Here is a 22,791-nt window from a genome sequence, read left to right on the forward strand (position 1 = left end):
ACCTATTTTTGTCAGCTCCGCAGAAAAATCAATTTTCTAGTGTGTCACAGAATTTTAGTAATTAGCTTATGTGTGCCATGAGATGAAAAAGGTTGAAAATTGCTGCTGTAGACAATGGGAGATGAAATGGGGGATGAACTCTAGGTATTCTGAGTCTTCAGGGGACGGGGATGGTGGTGTGGAAGAGGTCAGTAGGCCAGAGCTCTATCTAAGAAGTGAGGTAAATGGTAAGGGTTTCAGTGTGACCGGGAGCACTCGTCCCCTCCCCCTTTGACGCGGAGACCCTGGGATGGGAGAGCATGAGCACCCACCCCAAGCCCGCAAGGACAGTGGAGGAGGGAGTCCACAGGGGAAGGCAGGTGTCCATTAACACAGGGATGTGGAGTGGATATTTGGCGAACATGTTGAGGCTCTAGGGTCTCATTATTATAGAAGACGAGTTCCTAAGGGCACAGTAGACGGGTTCCAGAAGGAATTTGGAAGAGTGGGGAGTCGGGGCCAAATGAGAAGAAGAATAGACTATGTGGGGATAGAAGTTAAAAAAAGCCAGTGTCCACATGTTGAAGGACTTTTTTTTTTTTTTTTTAAATCCTCACCCAAGGATCTATTTTAGAGAGAGAAAGGGAGGGAAGGAGAGAGAGAAACATCGCTTATTTGCTTCCCGTACACACCTCGACCAGGGATCAAATCCATACCTAGGTACGTGCCCTGACCAGGAATCAAACCCACAACCTTTCAGCGTATGGGACAGTGCTCCAGCCAACTGAGCCACCCGGCCAGGGCTTGAAGGACTTTTTCAAATGGGTATTTAATAGGCTCTGAGTTGTAGGTGAGACCTAAATCAGAATTTGGACCAGGATTATTTTGATATTTTACAAAGTCTATTAATTCTATAGGTTTATGTATTGACATAATTTACCCAATATATATTTAGTATTTACTATACTCCACCACTATGCTAAGCACTGGAGTAAGAGTTGCAAGCTATGAATGCTTTGTACCTGCTTTCAGGGACTGTAGACTAGTGATAAAGATGAGCATTATGCAAATGATAAGAAAGTGTGGGACTTTCCCAACGTATAGCTGGGGCAGAGTGGGAGGTCCTAATCTCGTCTAGTATTTTTTATTTGATATTTGAACAAGCTTGATAAAGGTACCTACATTAAATAGCAAAGGGGAGTACAGAGATGGGCAAAAGTGAGTTTACAGTTGTGAGTATGCAAAACACAGAGTTTATTCTTGTATTATTATAATCATAACTTGCATGTCTTTTTCCACACACACAACTGTAAACCTGCTTTTGCCCTCCCCTGTATATTAAGTTTATTAGATGGAAGCATGGACTAGAGGCTGGAAACAGTACTATAGATCCATATTCAGCAGAGGTTGCAGTTTGCAAATAACATTTCTCAACCCCATTTTGGGCCAATGAAGAAAACTTCTGCAATTTTAGTGAAATTTATGGCCCCAAGTTAGAAAAATGCAGTACAGCAGCATGTTTCATGCTGTTTCATGGGATTGACGGACCCTGTGTTGTATTTCACGAACTACAGCTTCATACCAGTAATACCTGGTCTGTTTAAAAAGCCATTAGTGGGAAGTGGCATTTGACTTTCTTGGGTTTTGCTGCCTTTGGGTAAGGACAGATCACCCTCAGCACTTATTTTTTAGATCAGAATTTCTGCTCCCTAGTTTTGGAGATAGGTCCTTCCCTGCTCAGAGAAGGCAGCCCCTTTTATTGTATGTGGCAGTCATGACTGAACAACTGAAGTCCCAACAGTGCACATCGGAGTGTGGACAAACTAGAGTTGTCATCTGAAGACTGAAAGTTCAGGATAAAGGCCACATTGGCTATCACTTCATTGACTGGGGTCCTTGAGCCCTGACTCTCTCAGGCCAACTTCCAGGCCATCAAGTTTCCTTTCTTCCATCTGTCAAACTTTTCTTCCTCTGTGAGCATTAGAAGGATATGATGCCCCGCTGAGCAAGAATGTGTGTCCTGTTTTAGGAAGGAGGGAACTTCAGAATTGTGACTGTGGACTTCACGCAGGAAGAGGACATTTTGAACCCTGCTCAGAGCACCCTGGATGGAGATGTGATCCTGGAGAGCCACAGGGACTTGGTCTCTTGGGGTAAGGATACAACCTCCTTTCGTGAAGTCTGTGCATTGAAACCTTTTGTTTCCATTGATTAAGGGTTATGGAGTTCAGAGGTAAGACCAACTTTGGCCACACATAGAGTTTAGATTTTGTTTGTGCTTTTCATTCCCCAGTGAAGATTTAATTTGTAGGGTAGAAAAGGTGCAGCTTCTTGGGTTTGAGCTTGTTTAATCTTTATGGTTCCCAAAGGCCAAAGACTGGGACCAAATTCTGGGTAATTTTCTTTTGTCTCCAGCCAAGAGACCCAAAGTCCTATATCTTAACCTACCAGCTTTCCAAACCAGACATAATTTCCTAGTTGGAGCAAGGGGATGCATATAAAAAGAATTTTCCAACACGCATATCCTCTTGAGAAACAGATACATTGAGTCGTCATAGGTATAGAAGGTTTGACTGAAAAATTTCCAAAAGGCATGCCACATTTTTCTTCATTTTCCACCTCCTGGTGGGCTGCATACATCACCACTTTTCCAGGTGTTCTCTGATGCTTGATTTAGCCACCCAGGCTTCTGCTTACCCCTCCTCTATCACTTGGAATGACAGGAATCCAGGGGCCATATTAGCCCCTAAGGCATTTCGGGAACTCTGGCATAACAGTGTCCCCATTCTCTTTCCTGGGTCGCAGTTGTACTTTGCACATGCCTTACTGACACAGGCTCTGCTAGCAAGTTTCATGCCTTCAGAAATTCCTAGAAATGTAGACGCTTAATTTCTATTTCAGTGAACATGTGTTTAGTACTAGAGGGTGGGAAGGGCCCTATATTACTTTGCTAAGAATTGCAAAATTGTTTTGAGGTTCTTTTAGTCAGTATAGGGGATCTTAGTTTGGAATATGGAAATTCAGATTTGATATCTAAAGTCTTATTTATTCATTACAATTAAGATTAAAATGTTCCATTTTGATGCCATGTTATACTGTTGGGCTTTGGTAGTCCTCTTCTTCCTGCTTACTTCTGCATCCAGGTTATAATAGCTGAAAACGAATCTGCGTGTGTTGATGTTTTACATTCTTTCTTGTCAGCTGTATTCACTATTCCAGCTGTAACATTTTTGGCTAGGATGTTTTATTTTGCTTTCTTCCAGACTCAGCAACTGCACTTGAAAGAAGAGAATCTACATCAAATCAGAGAATTTTTGATGATGAACCATCCCATGGAGTGAAGTTAGAAAGTTTGGCAAGAGATGATCCTTGGTTATCTTCATGTGAGGAAGTTTGGGTTTGTAAGGACCAGTGGGAGAAGCAACAGGAAAAACAAGAAAGACTTTTGAAGAAAGTGGCATTCACTCAGAAGAATGCTATTACTCATGAGAGAGTCTGCAGACGTGATGAACTTGAGGAGAAGAGTGGTCTAAATTCCAGCCTTCTTTCCCCCAAGAAAATACCCATAAGAAACCATTTTCACAAGCGTGACTCACATGTTAAAAAATTCCATCATTCAGTTATGAATAGTCATCAGATGATTAATGACAATGAGAAACTATATGAAAATAACGACTGTGGAAAAAAACCCCAGAACATTCACCTTATTCAGTTTACAAGAACTCAAATAGAAGATAAATCCTATGGATTTAGCGACGGTATTCAATCTTTTAGCCATGGTATGCCCCTAAATATACATGAGAAAATACATGCAAGGAAAAAATCCTTTGATTTTAAGGAATGTGGGCAAGTTTTGAACCATAGCACTTCCCATAATGAACAGCAGAGAATTTCTATTGAAGAGAGACAATATAAATGCAATAAAATTTCCCAGAATTCACCCCTTGCTTCAAACATGAGAAACCACTCTGAAGAGAAACCCTTTGAATGTGACCAATGCGGGAAATCCTTCAGCTGGAGCTCTCATCTTGTTGCACACCAGAGAACTCACACGGGGGAGAAACCTTATGAATGTAACGAGTGTGGGAAATCTTTCAGCCGGAGCTCTCATCTTGTTTCCCATCAGAGAACTCATACCGGAGAGAAACCTTATAGATGTAATCAATGTGGGAAGTCCTTTAGCCAGAGCTATGTCCTCGTTGTGCATCAGAGAACTCATACTGGAGAGAAGCCTTATGAGTGCAGTCAGTGTGGAAAGTCATTCAGGCAGAGCTACAAGCTTATCGCACATCAAAGGACTCATACCGGAGAGAAGCCCTATGAATGTAATCAGTGTGGGAAGTCGTTTATCCAGAGCTACAAGCTTATTGCACATCAAAGAATTCATACTGGAGAAAAACCCTATGAATGCAATCAGTGTGGAAAGTCCTTTAGTCAGAGTTATAAACTTGTTGCTCATCAGAGAACCCACACAGGAGAAAAACCCTTTGAGTGTAATCAGTGTGGGAAATCCTTCAGCTGGAGCTCTCAGCTTGTTGCACATCAAAGAACTCATACTGGAGAGAAACCTTATGAGTGTAACGAGTGTGGGAAATCTTTCAACCGCAGTTCTCACCTTGTTATGCATCAGAGAACTCATACAGGAGAGAAACCCTACGAATGTAATCAGTGTGGGAAGTCCTTCAGCCAGAGTTACGTTCTTGTTGTACATCAGAGAACTCATACTGGAGAAAAGCCCTACGAATGCAGTCAGTGTGGGAAATCTTTCAGGCAGAGTTCATGCCTTACTCAACATCAGAGAACTCATACTGGAGAGAAGCCTTACGAATGTAATCAGTGTGGGAAGACATTCAGCTTGAGTGCCCGACTTATTGTGCATCAAAGAACACATACTGGAGAGAAACCCTTTACATGTAATCAATGTGGGAAAGCTTTTATCAACAGCTCTAAACTTATTAGGCATCAGGCAACTCATACTGAAGAGAAACCCTATGAATGCAACTAGTTTGGGAAGTTTTTAGCCAGAGTACATTCCTTCCTCCCTCCGTCCCTCCCTTCCAAGGAAGCACATGTATTGGAAAGACCTCATATAAAAACAATGTATGTGGAAAAGCTTTCAGTTAGCTCTCTGTTATTGTGTATCTGGAAATGTCGTCTGAAGAAGAACGGGGGGACTGTGCATCACACAGTTTACTTAGCAATTCCTCATGCAAAATCAAACTAAGCCTTTATGGCACATTCCAAACAAAAGTAATAAATATTGGCACTTTTCCTTGCAGAGAGCACTCGGAGACAATTACCATTAATTGGACAGTATGCTGTAGAGTGATTGGCAGTGAGGTAGACCTCTTTTCCAGCAGAGTAAATGAGAATGCTAATACTGGTCCTGGTGTTGAGAAGGTTGAAAAATTGCTGTAGTTACTAGAAATTAGGCTGGAAAACAGTATTTCAGCGCATCATCTTACAGCATGATTTCTGCACTACTTTATATTCTCTTTCACACAGCACTTTTATAGGTGAAGATTTTGTAAAAATTAGGAAATTGACTATGATTCAAAGTGAAAAATGCAGGACAAGAGTGTAGAACATTCGTTTCTAGAACCGTCGTTGTAAGATGTTTATGTATGGATCAGAAGTAAAAGGGATAATAGGTATATCTATGATTTTTAGATTTATGCTTGGCCTTTTTTGTTCATTTGTTTCTGGAGGGGCAGAATGTATACTACCTTGTTTTTTTAGTTTTTATTTATTTATTTTTAGGAAGAGGGGAAAGGAGGGAGAAAGAGAGAGAGACATTGACATGCAAGAGAAGCATCGATCATTTTCTTCTCACACACCTCCCCAACTGGGAACCTGGCCCACAACCCAGGCATGTGCCCTGACTGGGAATTGAACCAATGACCTTTTGGCACCTAATCCACTGATCCACACCAGCCAGGGCTATACTGTTTTGATATAATAAATAATACGATCAGGTAACATTTGTCACAAGCAAAAAAAGAAAGAAAGAAAGATTTTTATCTCCTTTGACCATTCAGGAAATACTGGACAGCCAGATGACAAAGATTCCTCAGGGTTCTGAAATTTCCATTTGGATTAGTATGATCAGATCACTTAGTTAGAACTTAGATTGCCCTGGAATATTCCCCATTGAAAATAAAATATTTCCATGGGACTGTGGAACTGGAAATGTAGGCCTGAAAGGGTTTCATAGAAGGGGCTTAGATTCATGGGCAGTGTAAGGGCAAGTGGCCTTTTTTTTTTTTTTTTTTTTTCATATGCTCCAAGTAGTGTAAAGGAGTTATATTTTTAAAGTGTTTTTTTTTTTCCCTCACCTCCTGTAGATGGTCTTTTTCTTCTCTGAAATATGTTCCTTAATGTGAGTCCTCTGAGTGGAAAGGCACTGCCTGGCTAAGTACTCATCATTTAAATCAAGCTTGCAAGAAAGCTTTTAGTGAGGTAAGATTTGTGTCTTCTCATTGATTTTTGAAGATTTGATTCCCATATCTTTCTGGCCATTCCCCCTAAATCATGAGTTCTAATTCAGTGAATTATGGACCTGGAACCTCTGATCCCAGAGAGTTAATAAAAAATAATCTGAGAGTTGAACAGAGACCAGAGAATAGAGGTAAATTCTCTGGAGAAAGAAAAGGCTAAAGTGACATCTGATAGGGTGTTTTCCTAGTAAAATTCTGTCCCTATGACGTGTATGAGGATTAAGCCAAAGAGTTCAACACCCCTGGTAGTGACTTGAAGTGTTGGGGGAACAAGTGTCAATGACTGGAAAGCTGGCTTGCCACCCCAAGAGAATCTTCAGTTAATCCATGACTGTGCAGATAGAGGAACATCTGGGGTTCTCCTTGCGTTGCCTTTTGGGGAGAACATAAGACTGAAGACTTGATACCTCCCCCCCCCCCCCAATTATAGATAAAATCGATGCTAATGCTAAGGTGGGTTATTGTCACCGGGCATGCTGAATCTTACTTTGAAGGCAAGAAGCCATGATTTCACCAACACGTATAAAGCCAGATAGCCTAGGAAGGAGAGCTGTAAAGATTTCAAGTTTGGGAATTGATATATTGCAAAGTAATCTCTTGAGTAAATGTTAAAGAATATTTCATTGAAAATGTGAAGTTGATAAAGTGGCAAAATAATTTTGAAGTGGGTGTGTGTGTGTTTTTCCTGGCCAGGTTGAATATGGGAATCATCCGTGTGTTATATCACTTCCTAGCTGGTGATTTATGGTTGTCAAGTGTTTTGAATAAGACAGTCAATAAATAAACACAAATGTTAATTTCTGTAATTTTCTCAGTATTTCCCTTTGTTGGAAAGGTGGTCTTTTAATTAAAAAGGGCGAGCCACAAATGAAAAGAAGTTAAAGTGATAACATGCCAAAAATATGTAATTAACTTCTGAACCTAAAATTTAGGGTTATAAAAGGGAATCAGTAACTTGACTTTAATGACATATGTGGCATATATATAATTTGCCTTGCATTAGAATTTTCTGTGTAAAACACAATAAAATAATACTTTACCAGAGAAAATAGGTTTTGTAGGCGAAATTTCTTTCACTGTACTTCAATAAAATTAGAAATAAATGAAAGGCGACCAAAATGTTTTTAATTATCTGGATGTTAAGAAGCACTCCACTAGAACCATTGGTGTTTTACATTTTCCCCCAGTTTTATTGAGATAATTGACAAGTATAAGTTTAAGGTGCACAACATAATGACTTACCTGTATTGTGAAATGATTACAACAGTTAATTAACATCATTTTCTATAGATACACAAAAAGGACAAAATGGTTTTTTCCTTGTGATTAGAGCTCTTGTGGTTCACTCCGAACAACTCTCAGATACACTGCACGGCAGTGCTGCTTTCATGGGTGCCTTTTGTATGTTTAAGTTTCTTCTGGATTTTGTACTCAGTATTACGTATTCTGTGTGTCTTATTTAGGATACTTGATAGGGTCAGTTAACTTTACCTAGGCCTTTAGAACTTTATTCTTAAAAAAGGTCAGTATTTTTTTCAGTTTGTTGAAAGAGACTGCATGTGGACTCAGTTTCCCTGAGTCACATCAGTGCGTAGCATTTGGCTCTGCATAAATTGTAGCAGCCTGGGTTCTTCATTGGAAAGCACATGAACCAACTCCAGCAAGTCCATTCAGAAAAAGGAGGTCATTGAAAGGATATTAGATGATTCCAATTATTGGCAAGAAAGACTATGTTTGGAGCTTTATAAACAAGAGCAATTGGCAGAACCATGCTGCAGAGCCTGTGAGGGTGCCTTACTGTTCCCAAAGTTCTTTAAGACACATTAATTTCCTTGATTACTTCTCGTCCCAATTCTGGGGCAGGTCCCTAGTTTTGATGGGAGCTATGCGGAAGGTTGTGGGGCCAGGGGCACTAATGCCTGGGGTTTCCCGGGGAGTCCGTAGTGGCAGGTGGGCTCTACCTTCTACTCACTGTAACTGTGTGTGCAGTTTGTCACTCAAAGAACTGTTCCTCATTGGCTAAGCAGCAGCAAAGAAGAAAAAAAGGTTTCTGGTATAGCCTGCCCTTTTGCCTAGCCCACATGTAATCATTTTCTTCACTTTCTTTTCTTACGTTGTACATGTAGCCTCCTACTTAACATAATATGTTTCTCTCTCTTCCAATCAAAAACGTATGTACCCCTTTCCCTCCAAAGGGATAAGCCAGAGCCTCATGTCATTGCATCCTGCGCCACATCTGGAATCTCTGGGGGGGTGTCCATTCTTTTTCTGTGGTTCAGATGCTGAGCATTAAGAAAAGATCATAAGCCCTGGCTGGTGTGGCTCAGTGGATTGAGCACCAGCCTGTGAACCAAAGGGTCGTTGGTTCAATTCCCAGCCAGGGCACATGCCTGGGTTGCAGGCCACGTCCCCAGTTGGGGGCGTGTGAGAGGCAACCACACATTGATACTTCTCTCCCTTTCTTTCTCCCTCCCTTCCTGGCTCTCTAAAAATAAATGAACAAAATCTTTTAAAAGAGCAATGAAGGAAAAAATTAAATAAAATTAAAATTTTAAATTAACAAAAAGATCATAAAACCAGGTCAAATTTTACTAAGCTAACTTCAGTAACCTTGCTAGTTGCCAGTAGGTATTCAGAAGCTTTATAAACTCGCTTTCACGAAACCACTGTGTTGGTGACATAGTTTTTACTGTTTAGGAGAATTGAACCCATATTTGGATTCATTTGGGGTCTAGCTAAATCAGTGACTTTCATATACTTTGCAGTAAATAATATTGTTACTTTTAAAAATTGCACTTTTGACATTTGACAAGCGGATCTTCATTGTGGAACAGGAAGGTTGGATTTTCAAAATATTGTGTGGCCAATGTGGTATTGATTTGTGATCCGCTGAGGATGGCATTTCAGTGGACATAGGTGGATAAATAGGATGGATAAACATTTCCATGGTCCTCACATCACATGTCTGGAATCTAACATCTTCTGTGTTCTACTGAATGTTCATTCTGGGGTCATGATAATCTTTATGATCATTGCCTCTCTTCTTCAGAGAGGATTCCTGGAATTTCGCTGTTGGGTGAAGTTCTTGAAACACGGATAGTGTTGGATATTACCCCTCTCTTGCCCAGGTTCATTGTCTGGCAGTGTTTGCTTAGGTCTGGGTTTTTGATATCTGTGCCTTTGCTTGACCACACCACAGACCCAACAGCTTGGTGAGTCTTCTCTCCATAAGCTCTTCCTCTTGTTCTTTATTTGGTTTGTCTACATTTTTCTCCACCATTACTTGCTTTCCAAAAGGACAAGAACCACACTATCCTGCAGGCTGGAACTTTCTGTGGATGTAAGTCCCTCATTGTTCTGTGCATTTGAAAAACGGCAAGTCCATGCCATGAACCTGGGTTGGTAATTTATTTTTGAAACATAAAAGTATGTAGAATGCAATCATAAGTAGAATGTGCTGAATTTTTGGAGTAGTGTTTAGGTCATAAAAGAACAAAACATATAAAAAAGCCAGAAGGGATTTTCCTGATGACATCTGAAACCATTTATTTGTATTCTCTAACGTCACTGTTCTCTGCTAATTGTATGGGGACTCCATCATTGATACTGGTGTACTCCCTGCTTTAGTATTTCTTTATGAATTACTTGCACTGGCGTAGAGGGAGTTGGAATCTTCATAATCTGGTACTTTAATTAGATATTGCTGAGTGTTGGTCATCTAGACCTGTATACAATACAGCCAACTCCAAGATATGTCCGCAAGAAACTGGACACCCAGTCTCCACAGGCTACACCCAACCTTGAGTGTTGCAGCCTCTACCTGCAACGAGAGTCCAGTTATGGCTCCTGTGTGCAAATGGGAGGATGGGGTGGCCGCTGTGTTTGGGCTCTTCTCTTATTGCGGGATGAAGTTCAGTTGTATTTCTTTTGTAAAAGGAAAACAAAAGTTTCTTGCTTTAAAAGAAACTGTAGACTTGTGGGGTTTTTTGCACTTATGGAATATTCAAATTGGTCAGAAAACACTGAATGAGAAAAAAATGGTTAAGTAGAAGATGGAGACTCGGTTACACAGAGTTACATTGGAAACAGCAGCATTAGTTCATTCCCTTAAAGGCCGAGCAGCCTTGGGTGGCACATCACCCCGAGGACCCATCGGTTACGCAGCAGCTGTCTGGTGAGTACAGGACAATAGACTTGGGTTTGTAATGTCTTGCGGATAATAGATAACATTTTTCAGAGATATTCGCATGATGTTATACAGGCCACAGAGGCCACTAACCTGAGTGGGATGCCTGCCAGCCAGCCGGAGCACGTAGAGCTTGAGAAACTAGTCAGGGACAGCCGGACCGCGGGAGGTCTGTACAGGGCCGTGGGTTCATCGCGAGGTGCGGTATCGAGAGTGCTGCCGACAGGCGCTGTCCTAGGTCCCGGGCGCTGGTGCAGAAATAGGCGAGGTGGCGGAAGCAGCAAACAAGATCAAGGCTGCAGCAGGTTCAGTGTCTGCTGAGGACCCACTTCCTGGTTATTAGATGGCCATCCCAGTGTCCTCACACGGGAGGGCAGTTGAGAGACGTCACTGGGGTTTCTATAAGGGCTCGAGTCCTCTTCGTGAGGACTCTACCCTCATGACCTTATCACCTCCCAAAAGCCCTCACCCCCTGTTACAATCACATCAAGAGCTAGGATTTCAACATTCAAATTTGGGGGGTGCACAGACATTCAGTTCATCACAGGCACAAATTCAACTTCTAATAATCTTCCCAAAAGATGCTTATTGGTCAGTCCAAATTGTCCTGCAGGCAAGTGTGGGCCAGCATCTAAGCTTATAACAGATGGTAAAATAGGCTTCTATGTAGGTTCATAGAGGAAATAAAACCTTCGCTAGACTGATGATTTGAAACTACAGTTTTCACCTCACATTGACTGAAAGGGGCACCTAAGGTTCCAGCTCAGGCCCCTCACTGACACTCAGCAGTTGGCTTTTTACATGCCTCTCTGGTTGGTAGGCCATGAGCTATGTAAGGACACACACATGGGCCCCTCCTCAGGTATATTTGGTCATGTTTATCATTGAAGGGAGCAGGTTTTAAGAAGTGATTGAGATCATTGACAATTCATCCTCAGTGAGTACCCTTATTTTCTCTCTTAGAGCTTAGGAAGAAAATGGGGTGGGGGTGTGTGTGGAATCAATATGGCCCATGTCCATCACATGAGGGTGGGGCAGGCAAAGTGTAAATTATCCGGGAGAAATATGAGTACCAACTCTAAAGCGAGGCTTAGGAACCAAATCTGTAAACGGTTTCAGTTGACACTTCTTTTTCCAGTTTGGTTTCCTTAATCCTGCATTGCTCAAGGTGGGAGGACCCCACACCACTCAGGGGTGTTCAGCAGATGTGCTAGAATCTGATTGAAAGTATGGGCTCACTTCCTGTTGTGGAAAACAGTAGTCCGTCTGCCACGCATCTGTGACAAATTAGACTACAGTTGGTTTCGTGCTGCCCCACCCCTTGGGTGGAGCATGTGTGGGAATCACCACGAGACCATCCAGTTTGTTAGCATCTTTCCCACACAGCGGGCACTCGGTGTAATTTTACTGGTTAAATTTGAAGTTCATGACTATATTATAGCACTAAAAAAGACATCTAACTACCCTCAAAGAGCCTGAGTATTGTTAACTAGGGAAGGAAAAGAGTGGACGTTTTTTATAAAGGATTGTATGTATTAATCTAAGTAAGTCAATAGGGCTATTCTCAGTGCCTCTAAAGCCACTGTAATCATGATACTGAAACTCATTAATGAAAATAACTTGATAATGAAAGGATCTTGATGTATTTAAGAAGTATATTACATGAGGATTGGAATGCCTGCAAGCCAGAAATATCATTTTTAGGCCAATTGGGCTGGGATAAGCTGAGATACTTACCAGTTCAAAGGCTAATCTGTATCAAACTGGTTGAGAAGCATTATTCTGAGCTAAGTCAAACCCAGACACATAGTGAGGAGCCTGAGAATTGGAAATCAAACAACAAAGGACAAAGCAAATAGAGTCCAAGTTAGCGACAGTGATGACGTACGAGAAGGATCATCCACACCACTGTGATAAAACTTCTTTTTTTTGTAATCATTGTGCCTGGTGTCACCAATTTATTCGTACAAGGTTGTCAGAGAAGATGGACAACTGGTCTCTCCATTAACTAGCCTGAGGAAGGGCTGACTGCATACACTTGTACTTTCTCTGCTGCGAGGGTATCTGATGCCGCAGCTCCCTCGGCGCGGATGAAAGAACTGACTCAGAGACGAACTGTCTGAGGAGAGAGAAGGGTGAATGTCTCTCACAGGAGATCACTGGTCACTCCTTTCTCAGTCAGGGTGTTTATTGAGTTTGCTATGTGCAGAAGTGCACGGGGTGAGCATGCAGACCTCCACCAAATGGTTGGGGGTAACAACCAAGGGAAGCGTAAATCAGCGCAGGGAGACAGGCAGCAAGACTGTGAGGCGCCAAGGCCCATCATAGAAGTCCAGATGCCTCTTTTTACTTTGTTTTCACATTCTACCGATAAGGTTTTGGGGCTACACAGAGCAAGCAGGCTTCATCAGCTTCAAAGAGTACATTGCATTTCTCTTCTTCTAAACCCCCCGGAGTGTGGGACCAGCAGTACGGTATGTGGGGCACGTTTGCCAGCCGGTTAAGGCTTATGGGCCTGTGTTTCAGTCCAGGCTCCACACAGCGGCTACAGCCCTCTGTACCATACATACCGGTCTCCCACACTCCGCATGAAAGATTATGCTTTCTATTTGGATTTTATAGGAAGATTCAAGGAGTGGGTGCAATGGAGGGTCCTCAGAGAAAGTCCTTGTTCATCCAGTGGGACATGGTCAGCTACAGCTAATAGAATTCCCAGCTATTATAGGGGATTGTCCTCCAAGAATTCTAAAGGTAGGTGTTTCCAGGATTTTCTCAGGATGGCAACCAGCAAAGGGAGTTACTGTTAGATTTCCTTTTCTGCTGTTCTCCTTACCTGTTCTTCATGGTCAGAAGATTGCTGCCACACCTCCAATATCGTATCTTCATGTAGTGAACATCCTTAAAATAGGAAGAAAGGGAGGGGCTGTTTTTTTCATGTGGGAGGAAGATCTTCCCCCACAGTCTCACCAGGAGACTTGACCTGGCTAGTGGGGTTGGGAAAGTGAGCCTCTGACATCTTCAGCTCTGATGGTGGAAGGTAGGCAGTTCAGACGACACAAGACAGGAGAATGGCTTCTGCAATCAATTTACTTCTCAAAGCATCAGAGGCCACTGACAGGTACGGCCATTGTTCTTAAGGTACCAGAAAGTGGCCCTCTGCCTCCCCCTGCTTGTCTTTTTGTTTGAGGGAAACCCTTTGCTTCTTTTTATATGTGTTTTTTCCTAAGCTATTCATGGAGAAATACATTTTCCCAAATAAAGTAGATGGGATTTGTTATGGGATAAGGTCTTCTGAGATTACTGCCTACACAAAGATTTTTTCAATAACTTTCATCATGAGTCTAGGTCTTTGTTCACAGAAAGTGTTTTGTTTTTTAAGGAAAGGGGTGGTCAGCACACCCCTCTGTTTGCATGGAGTGTGTAAAACCCTTCTGTTAAACCCACATGTACATAGTCACTGGGCAAGCAAGGCCAGCTCTAGAGTTTACAATTATTGGTATTATTAATAATTTACCTTAAATTAGAGCTAGAGCCAGTGGGGCAGGTAATATGCACATATTGGGCCTTGTGCTGGCCTAGAGGCAGCTCCCAGACCACAGAGCAGGCAGTGCGTGCTCAAAGCGCACCCTGCAGTCTCACTCAGCTGAGGGGACAGATACCAGAGGGCAGCGAGACTGAAGAGACCGGAATTGGTCACATCAGAGATATGCAAGAGTCATCTCAGTCTCTGAGAATGCGTCCAAATATTTGAAAATTTAACGGCGCACCTGGTAATAATCCATAGGTCAAAGGAGAAATCGCAACAGAAATTAGAAAATATTTTAGACTGAGCAAAACTGAAAATACAACATACCAGTATTTGTGGGATGCCGCTAATGCAGTAACTAAAATAAAATTTATAGTGTTGAATTCTGGGTTTAGAAATGAAGAAAGGTCTCAAATAAATCTTCCATTTCAAGAAACTAAAACAGATTATGCCCAAAGAAGGAAATAATGAGCAGAAATCAGTGAAGTAATAAAAAATAGAAAAGTGAGAAAATCAATGAAGCCAAATGCTACACAATAAAATCCATAAACCTCTAACCAGAATAAAAAGGGAGAAGATACATATTACCAATTTTAGAAAAGAAAGGAGACAGCATAACAGATTTCACATACATTGAAAGGATAATAAAATACTATTATGAACAACTTTATGCCAATAAGTTTAACAATTTGGGTGAGATGGACAAATTCCTTGAAAGATACAAACTACCAAAGCTCACCGAAGAAGAAATACATAATATGAATAGCCCTATAAATTTATGAAATAAACTGAAGTTTAAACAAAGGAAACTCCAGGTGCAGATGACCTCACTGGTTAATTGTCTCAAACATTTAAGGGAAAATTAATACCAATCCTTCACATATGTTTCTAACAAATAAAAAAGATAACATATCCCAACTAATTTTATATGCTATCAGTATAAACCTGATATCAAAACTCAACAAAGACATGAAAATAAAACTACATACTAATATCTCTGATTAACAAAGATGCAAGAATTCTTAGTAGTAAATTGTAATAAATCCAGCAGTCTAAAAAGTATTGGTTGGTTTCACATTTAATAAGCAATGTAATTCACTGTATGAGAAAACTAAAAAATACATAAGCTCTTCTAAAAAGATGCAGAAAACACATTTGAAAATATTCAACGCTTATTCATGATTTATTTTAAATCAGCAAACTAGGAATGGAAATAGACTTTCTGGTCAAAGGACTCTGCAAAAACCTGAAAGCTAACATCTTACTTAATAGTTAAAATACTGAATGCTTTCTCCCTAATATTAGGAACAAGACAAGGATATCTACTTTCACCACTTCTATTCAACATTTTATAGGAGATCCCAGCTCATAGAATAAGGCAAAAGCTGTGCAGAAGCACGACAAAAAGGCACCCAACCTCATGGGAGAAGACATTTGCAAATGATAATTCTGGTAAGGGGTTAATATCCAAAATATATAGAAAAAAAACCTCAAATCAAAAAAATTGATTAAAAATGGGCAGGGAGTCTGAATTGACTTTTTTTTCAAAGAAGACATACTGGTAGCCACAGGCACTTTAAAAGATTTTCAACACCACTAATTATTAGGGAAATGCAAATCGAAACCACAGTGAGTTCCAGTCAAGATGGAGGCATAGGTAGACATGCTTTGCCTCCTTGCGCAACCATAGAGAGAATTACAGCCAAACCTCAAAACAAGTAACACCCAGAACTGTCAGGAAATTGAGCTGTATGGAACTCTGACAACCAAGGATTTAAAGAAGCCACATTCATCCAGACGGGTAGGAGGCATGGAGACAGGCAGAGAGGCGAGGAGACGCGGTGTGGTGTGGAGCGGCAGTGGCAGCAGCAGAATGGGCAGTCCCACATTCACGTGTGGTGGGCGAGATACCTTGGGAGCAAGTAATCCTGGGCCCAGGACAGACAGCACAGCCCAGGCTTCCAGCACCAGAAGATAAAGCCCCATAACTTCTGGCTGTTAAAACCAGCGGGGCTTGGGCGGCAGAAGAAACTGATGGATTTTCAGGAGACTCTGCTTAAAGGGCCGGCACACTCTTAGAACATATACAAACCTACCCACTCTGGGATTCAGCACCAGAGCAACAGCTAAAAGGATGCCAGTCATGTACAGGAAGTGGGTGAAGCGACTGGAAATGGGGTGAGTGCTGGGCAAACCTCCAGAAGCCAGGCAGCAGCATTTACCCTCTCTAAGCCCTGCCCCCATACAGAGCCACAAAGCAATGAAGCGGGTTACCCCCAAGCCCCCATGATTACCTAAGGTTCCACCCCACACAATTTACAGGTGCCTTTTCTACAATAGGCCATGCCACTAAGACAGAGAATCAAAGCAACTCTACCTAATACACAGAAACAAACACAGAGCCTGCAAAAATGAAGAGACAAATGTCCCAAATGAAAGAAAAGAACAAAACTCCAGAAAACTTAACAAAACAGAGACAAACAACCTACTAGATGCAGAGTTCAAAACACTGGTTATAAAGATGTTCAATGAACTTAGGGGAAGAGTAGATTAACTTACTGAGAACTTCAACAGCATAAAAAAGGGCATGAAAACCATCAAAAGAACCAGTCAGATATGAAGGATACACTAATTGAAATGAGGAAAAATTTATAAGAAATCAAAAGTAGTCAAGGAACTAGTATAAATGACCCATGGACATGGACAATGGGGTGGGGATTGACTGTGGGAGAAGGGGTGCAGGGTGGGAGGGAACAACAGTAGAGTAGGTGAAGCTGAGAATCAAATCAGTGATTGGAATATAAGAAGCAAAAAACACCCAATCAGAATACAAAAAAAAATAATAGTAATAAAAGATGGTGTAAAGAACATCTGGGACAACTTCAAGGATACTGACCTTCACATCGTGAGGGTGCTGGAAGGAGAAAGAGAGCACAAAAAATTGAAAACTTCCCTAACTTGATGAAGGAAATAGACATACAGGTCTAGGAAGTATGGAGTCTTAAAGAAGACCCTTTAACATTTCATGTAATACTGGCTTGGTGATGATGAACCTCACACCTTAGAATAAATCTAATGAACATTGTGTAAGACCTCTACCTTGAAAACTAAAAAACTTATTGAAACATTTAAAGACGACCAGAATAGATACCATGATCATGAAACAAAAAAATCAATAGTGTAAAGGTATCAACTCTTGTCAAATTAATCTAGATGTTCAAAGTATTTGAATATCAATAGAGATTTGGTGGGAATGGACAAGCTGATTACAAAAATTATGAGGAAAAGAAAAAGGCCACCAACATTAGTCAAAGAAATATTGAGAAAAAGGAATGAAGCTTGAGGACTTACAGTAGCAGATAACAGGACCTGTCTTAAATCTGCTAGCATTAAGATACATGGTATTAACCCAAGATAGACAAATTGACCAATGAGACAGAATGAAGGATCCATATACATGAGTGCCCGAATATGGTGAAGCTGGAACCTGAGTGCAATGGAGGAACCCATAGTGTTTGAGTCAATAAATGAAACAACTGGATATTTTTGTGGGAAAATATTTCAAGTCCTATCTCACTCCATTTATAAAACTAAATGGCAGAAAAAATTAAATTAAGAGCTTCTGCTTATCAAGAGGCACTATTAAAAGATGACAAAATAAGCCACAAAGTGAAAGTATATATTTGTAAATACATATCAGACAAGACTATAGCCAAAGTACATAAACATATAAATTACATATTATATATAAAATATCACTAAAAAATGTAACTAATATAATATAGGTATATATTTAATTTAATAGTATTAATAATGCTCTTAATAATAGCTTCAATACAGCGGAATAAAATATCTAGGTCAGCTATTTTCAATCAGTCTGCCACAAGAATTTTTAAAACATGCACTACCTGACTATTTAGTCAGGGCACTGACCTTTCCCCCCTTAGATTATCAAATTAAAAAATGACAAGAGCCAACACAATAATAGTTATCTGGTGTGAATGAATCAAAATTATACCTATTTCTTGGTCAGATCATCAAAAAATACATTTTTTGGTGTGCTGCAGAATTTTAGTAATTAGTTTCTGTGTGCCATGAGATGAAAAGCTGAAAATCGCTGTTCTTGATAATCATCATAGTTGCGTACTTGGATGACTGTGCTTCTAACACAACAGGTTAGTTTTAAAAGGCTAGCACCATCCCTAAAATGTATTTAAAGGCCATTAAGGTCACAGTTTGGTGGAGGCAAAAATCTCTGCCGGCATTTGCGTTCTGACAGCTTGGACGCTCCACACATATCTGAGGAAACAAAAGCAGACACCCAGAATTTCACATTAGGCGATTCATGCTTATATCCATGAACATAGTTCTTACCACATTTGTCGTCACTGAAAATACTGTCCACTCTGATGTGATTTTCAGAAACAAATCTGCAAGGATGTTACAGAGACTGTGTCAAGGTTAACGCTGCCCAAGTCTCTAGCAGAAGGAATGCTTTCACCCATTACCATCAGAAAAGCTTGCCCCATGTTTGGCCTGGCTTTTGCTATTGTTTGGTTGGTGTGGTGGTTTAACAAGATCACTGAGGTCCATTTTCATTTTATGTTCCTGCTTTGCTGTCTACACCAAATGCTCTGTTTTAGTCCCTAGTCCCCTCGGTGTTTAAAGAGAGCATGCTTAGTCTGCCTAATTGGAAAAAACTAAAGGCAATGATTATTTTTGTGTTTTTTAAAAAGATTTATTTATTTATTTTTAGAGAGAGGGGAAAGAAGAGAGGAGAGGGAGAGAAACATCAATGTGTGAGAGATACATGCATGGGTTGCCTCCTGCACGTCCCTAACCGGGGATGCAAACCAGCAACCTTTGGACCAGCAGGCTAACGCTCAATGCACTGAGCCACACCAGCCAGGGCATGGTTTTGATGATACACTGAGATTGGAAGTATAACTTTGTTGGTTGACTAGGTGGGTGTCCGGGCAGCCTTGCTCTGAGAACTCACCCGGAGACCACTGTGGGATCAGACAACGGGTCTACTGAGGGAAAAGGGGGTAAGGCGGGTGAAGGGGAGAGGCAGCTCCCCGACCAACTCAAGGGCCTGTAGGAACAAGGGGAATGGGGAATGGGGACTCCTGGTCTTCCTCGTGGGCCCATAGGAGTCCCACCTGCACTTCTGCAGGCACCTTTTTTATACTTGTAAACCACACATTTTGGTGAGGGTGAGTTTGCTTATCAACATATTCAGTAGGTCATTTACATCTCATTGGTCCCCGCCACATACACCAGGTTAGTTAACATATCAGGCTAGGTCCACTACTATTTCCTCTGGGAATGGGTTCATTCCATCAACATATTCTTTGGGAACTGCTAAATCCATCAGTATACCCTTTGGGAACAGCTAAGTCCAGGGCCAGGTTGATTAGCATACACCAAAGTCCACGTGTGCATTCTAGCTGCCTCCATGTTCTGACAGTGAGAAGGTATCTAAAACTACAGAATCCAAAGCAACCACTTAAAATGATTTCATTTTTCAGTAATATGGAAAGCTGTTAAGGATATATGAAGTGAGAGAGAAAAACAAACCGTTCCACATACTGTGATGACAACAAATTTTTAAAGATTTTATTTATTTTGAGTGGGGAAGGGAGAGAGGGAGAGAAACATCACTGTGTGGTTGCCTATGGCACGCCCCCAACCCAGGCATGTGCCCCAAATGGGAATTGAACCCAAGACCCTCTGGTTAGCAGGTCGGCGCTCAATCCACTGAGCCACAACAGCCAGGGTGAAGAAAGAAATTTTAAATATATATTTACTCACATAAGATATCAGGAAGTACATGGGCCAAGGTAGTACTAATGATGCTTTTTTCTGGGTGCTAGGATTAGAGAGGACTTTTCATTTTGTTCTCTTTTTTTGCTTTTTTCCTTACTTTTCTTAACATTCTTTTCTTTTTTCTTCCGTTGTTTCCCTTTTTCCTTTCTTTTCTTGACATAGACCTTGCACTACTTTTGGAATAATTTTAAAAAACAGTATAACAGTAACTTGTACCAAAACATCAACAGTGTTTTATATATCTCCTAGTGATGCTGGGATTATGGATTTGCCTGAGAATGTCGTCAGGTTTTCTACAACGTGAACAGGATAGTTCTGCGTAATCACTTTTTTTAAGGAAAGAAAAGAAAGGTGTAGCAATGCACCAAAGCTGAGCGCCAAAATATCACGTGTCCCCTACCTCCGTGGTTACGTCTGCTGTAGCCCCAACCATTCACCAACGGGACCCTAAGTAAGTCCGAGCACCGCAGAGAGCTTCGGGATTTGTAGTCCTCATCCTCCGCCCGCGCCCACTTCCGCTTCCGGCAGAGCCGCACCGCCGTGGTTTCCTGCGCGCTGGTGAGTGGGATAACCGGCGTGGGTCACCTGAAGGGTGTCCGTTCGATCGGGCTGCGGGAATAGGGGCTGCATGTGTAGGGCGTGGGGAGAAAGGGGCGGCGTGTGGTGGAAGCTCAGAACTCAGCCTGGCACAGGAAGGGTCTGAGGAGTCGGATCACCGAGCATCCCGGGTTGCGGGGCGGGGGACGGGACTCGGGACCGTTCCAGGCTGGCACCCTTGGCTTTGAAACGGGCGTCTTTCGGTTTGGGAGACTCCAGTTCAGGCAAGCGCGGATTGATAATATCTTCGCTTTTTTCATGGTAGCCGCCCTCTGGACCGCCCTTTTAAAAAACAAAAACAAAAAACCCTTGATTATGTCTATGCCCTGTTTTTCCTCTTAAAGATCCCTGGGCTCTCTGGTTTCTGACTGTTATGTGGCAGTGCCAGCTCTCTTTCCAAACGAGGCCGACTCTCCTGAACTCATTCTTTATCCTGCGGTTTTGGCAAATGCCCGTTCAACGCTCTTAGCCATAATAGCTGCCTTCCCCCAGAAATGGCTTTCTTGTAAGGACGATGAATTTCCCAGTGTCTTTATCTGCTCTGTTCTCTCCCTAGCTCCTAGGAGTGGTTCATTTGGTCAGTACATCACTCAGCCTGCCCTGGTACGGGGAAGCAATGATTACTGTAACTGTAATGGTATAAGCATTAAGTGCTTATTATATGCCAGTTATGTCGAGGGCATTCCCTGCTGTATCTTTAGTACCTGGCATGCACATAGTAGCCTCTCAACAAATATTTGAATGAGTAAATATATTTAATTTGCTCAGCAACTTTGTAAGTTAGATAGTATTAGTTCCATGTTACAGATAAGAATGTTGAGACTTAGAAAGGGTCAGAAGTTAACAAATGTCACTTGGCCAGGAGATTTTTATAACCGGAAGTCAGGACCTTCGCACTTGCAGCTCCCTCTGCGCTCTTCTCATCCCAGATGTTTGCACAGCTGGTTTATCTTCAGGCAAGTCTTAGAGACCGTAGGTGACAGCCTGCTTCAATGTTGCTCCTCTGGCACTTACCACCTATGTTCTATTCAAGAGAACTTACTTTCTGCCTGGTAAACAAGCAGTTACCACATCCATTTTATTTTCTTCATTGCCCTTTTTGTAAGCAAGATCACTGTATGTAGATTTGTTTACCCACCAGAATACAAGTACCATAAGAACACATGTCACGTCCATCTTATTTACTGCTGTATCCCCAGTGTTTGTTATAGTGGCCAAGATGCAGTTAGACACTGAAGGTGTATTTGTGAAATGAATGGGTGGCTGTGTTCCTAGGTTAGTGCTCAGATGAATGAATAACGATGATAATAGTTTGTTGAAGATTCTCTGTGTGCCAAGTACGGAGCTATGAGCTTTATTCAGGTAGGCATGCATGTGTATGTGTGAGAAAGACAATTCTTTCAACTTTGCAAGTAAGAAGTATTGTCTTCACTTAACAGAAGAAAGAACAGACTCATTCAGAGATTTGTCACTCCGCCAGTGTCAGTGCAACTACACAGTGGCTGAGCCAGAGTTACACCTGCCATTTGACAGCTCCGGTGTTGAGAGGTAAATTGCAGCTTCCACAGCCCTGCTCCTCCTTTTGCTCTCTGGGGTAGAACTTCATAATTTATGCGTTTTCCTTAAACTTCAACCTCAGATACATATTTGATTCCTCCTTTTTATCCCCACATGTAATTACTCACTTAGTCCTGTTACTACTACTGTCATTCCTGTTACCTCTTCTATCCCTTTGTCGCCGGTTATTTCCGCCATCCGCTGTAGCTCCCCAGAATGAGCTCCCCATGGTCAGCGACTGTATCTTTCTTTATATTCTAAGCACCTGACAGTAGAATTTCAGTCAATGTCTGCTGTCTTCCCAGCTAGATTGTCAGCTGCTTGAACGCAGAGTCCTTCTCTGCCCTGATCACCATTGTGTTTCATGGTCCTTAGCATGTAATTTACTAAGTGAATGACCTGAGGAACAAAATCCATTCTGCCCTGTCGCTGGTATCAAAAGGCCCAGGACCCAGGTATTAGCAGGATGAGTCCAGGTTAGTCCCATTCTCCTGTTTAAATATTTATTGGGCATCTGTGCTATTACAGGAGCAGGATAAACTCCCAATGCTCGTGGAGCTCATGTTCTACTGGGTGCAGAAAGACAGTGAAGAAGAAAAACGGGTGGTAGATTAGATGAT

At 41.6% G+C, this 22,791-nt stretch overlaps 2 protein-coding genes across 5 annotated transcripts in view; both read left to right on the forward strand.

The window, feature by feature from the left end:
* ZNF180 (zinc finger protein 180) overlaps positions 1-6,386 on the forward strand; it is a 19,938-nt gene extending 13,552 nt beyond the window's left edge. The window contains exons 4-5 of one of the 2 annotated variants that reach the window (XM_090259524.1): positions 2,009-2,132; positions 6,324-6,386. In XM_090259524.1, the coding sequence (XP_090115650.1) occupies positions 2,009-2,132; positions 6,324-6,343 (144 nt within the window). In that variant the 3' untranslated portion in view covers positions 6,344-6,386. Of the gene's footprint in view, positions 1-2,008; positions 2,133-3,242; positions 5,631-6,323 lie in introns of those variants that run through there. The other variant, XM_090259523.1, reaches the window with a different exon arrangement.
* The window catches only part of ZNF229 (zinc finger protein 229), a 26,742-nt gene continuing 10,336 nt past the window's right edge, over positions 6,386-22,791 (forward strand). The window contains exon 1 of one of the 3 annotated variants that reach the window (XM_090259521.1): positions 6,386-6,438. The gene's annotated coding sequence lies outside the window, so the exon portion shown is untranslated. Of the gene's footprint in view, positions 6,439-20,543; positions 20,576-22,791 lie in introns of those variants that run through there. The other 2 variants (XM_090259519.1, XM_090259520.1) reach the window with 2 other exon arrangements.

Source organism: Furipterus horrens, unplaced genomic scaffold (assembly GCF_987537825.1).
Source record: "Furipterus horrens unplaced genomic scaffold, mFurHor1.1.pri manual_scaffold_13, whole genome shotgun sequence".
In the NCBI taxonomy this organism is placed as follows: domain Eukaryota; kingdom Metazoa; phylum Chordata; class Mammalia; order Chiroptera; family Furipteridae; genus Furipterus; species Furipterus horrens.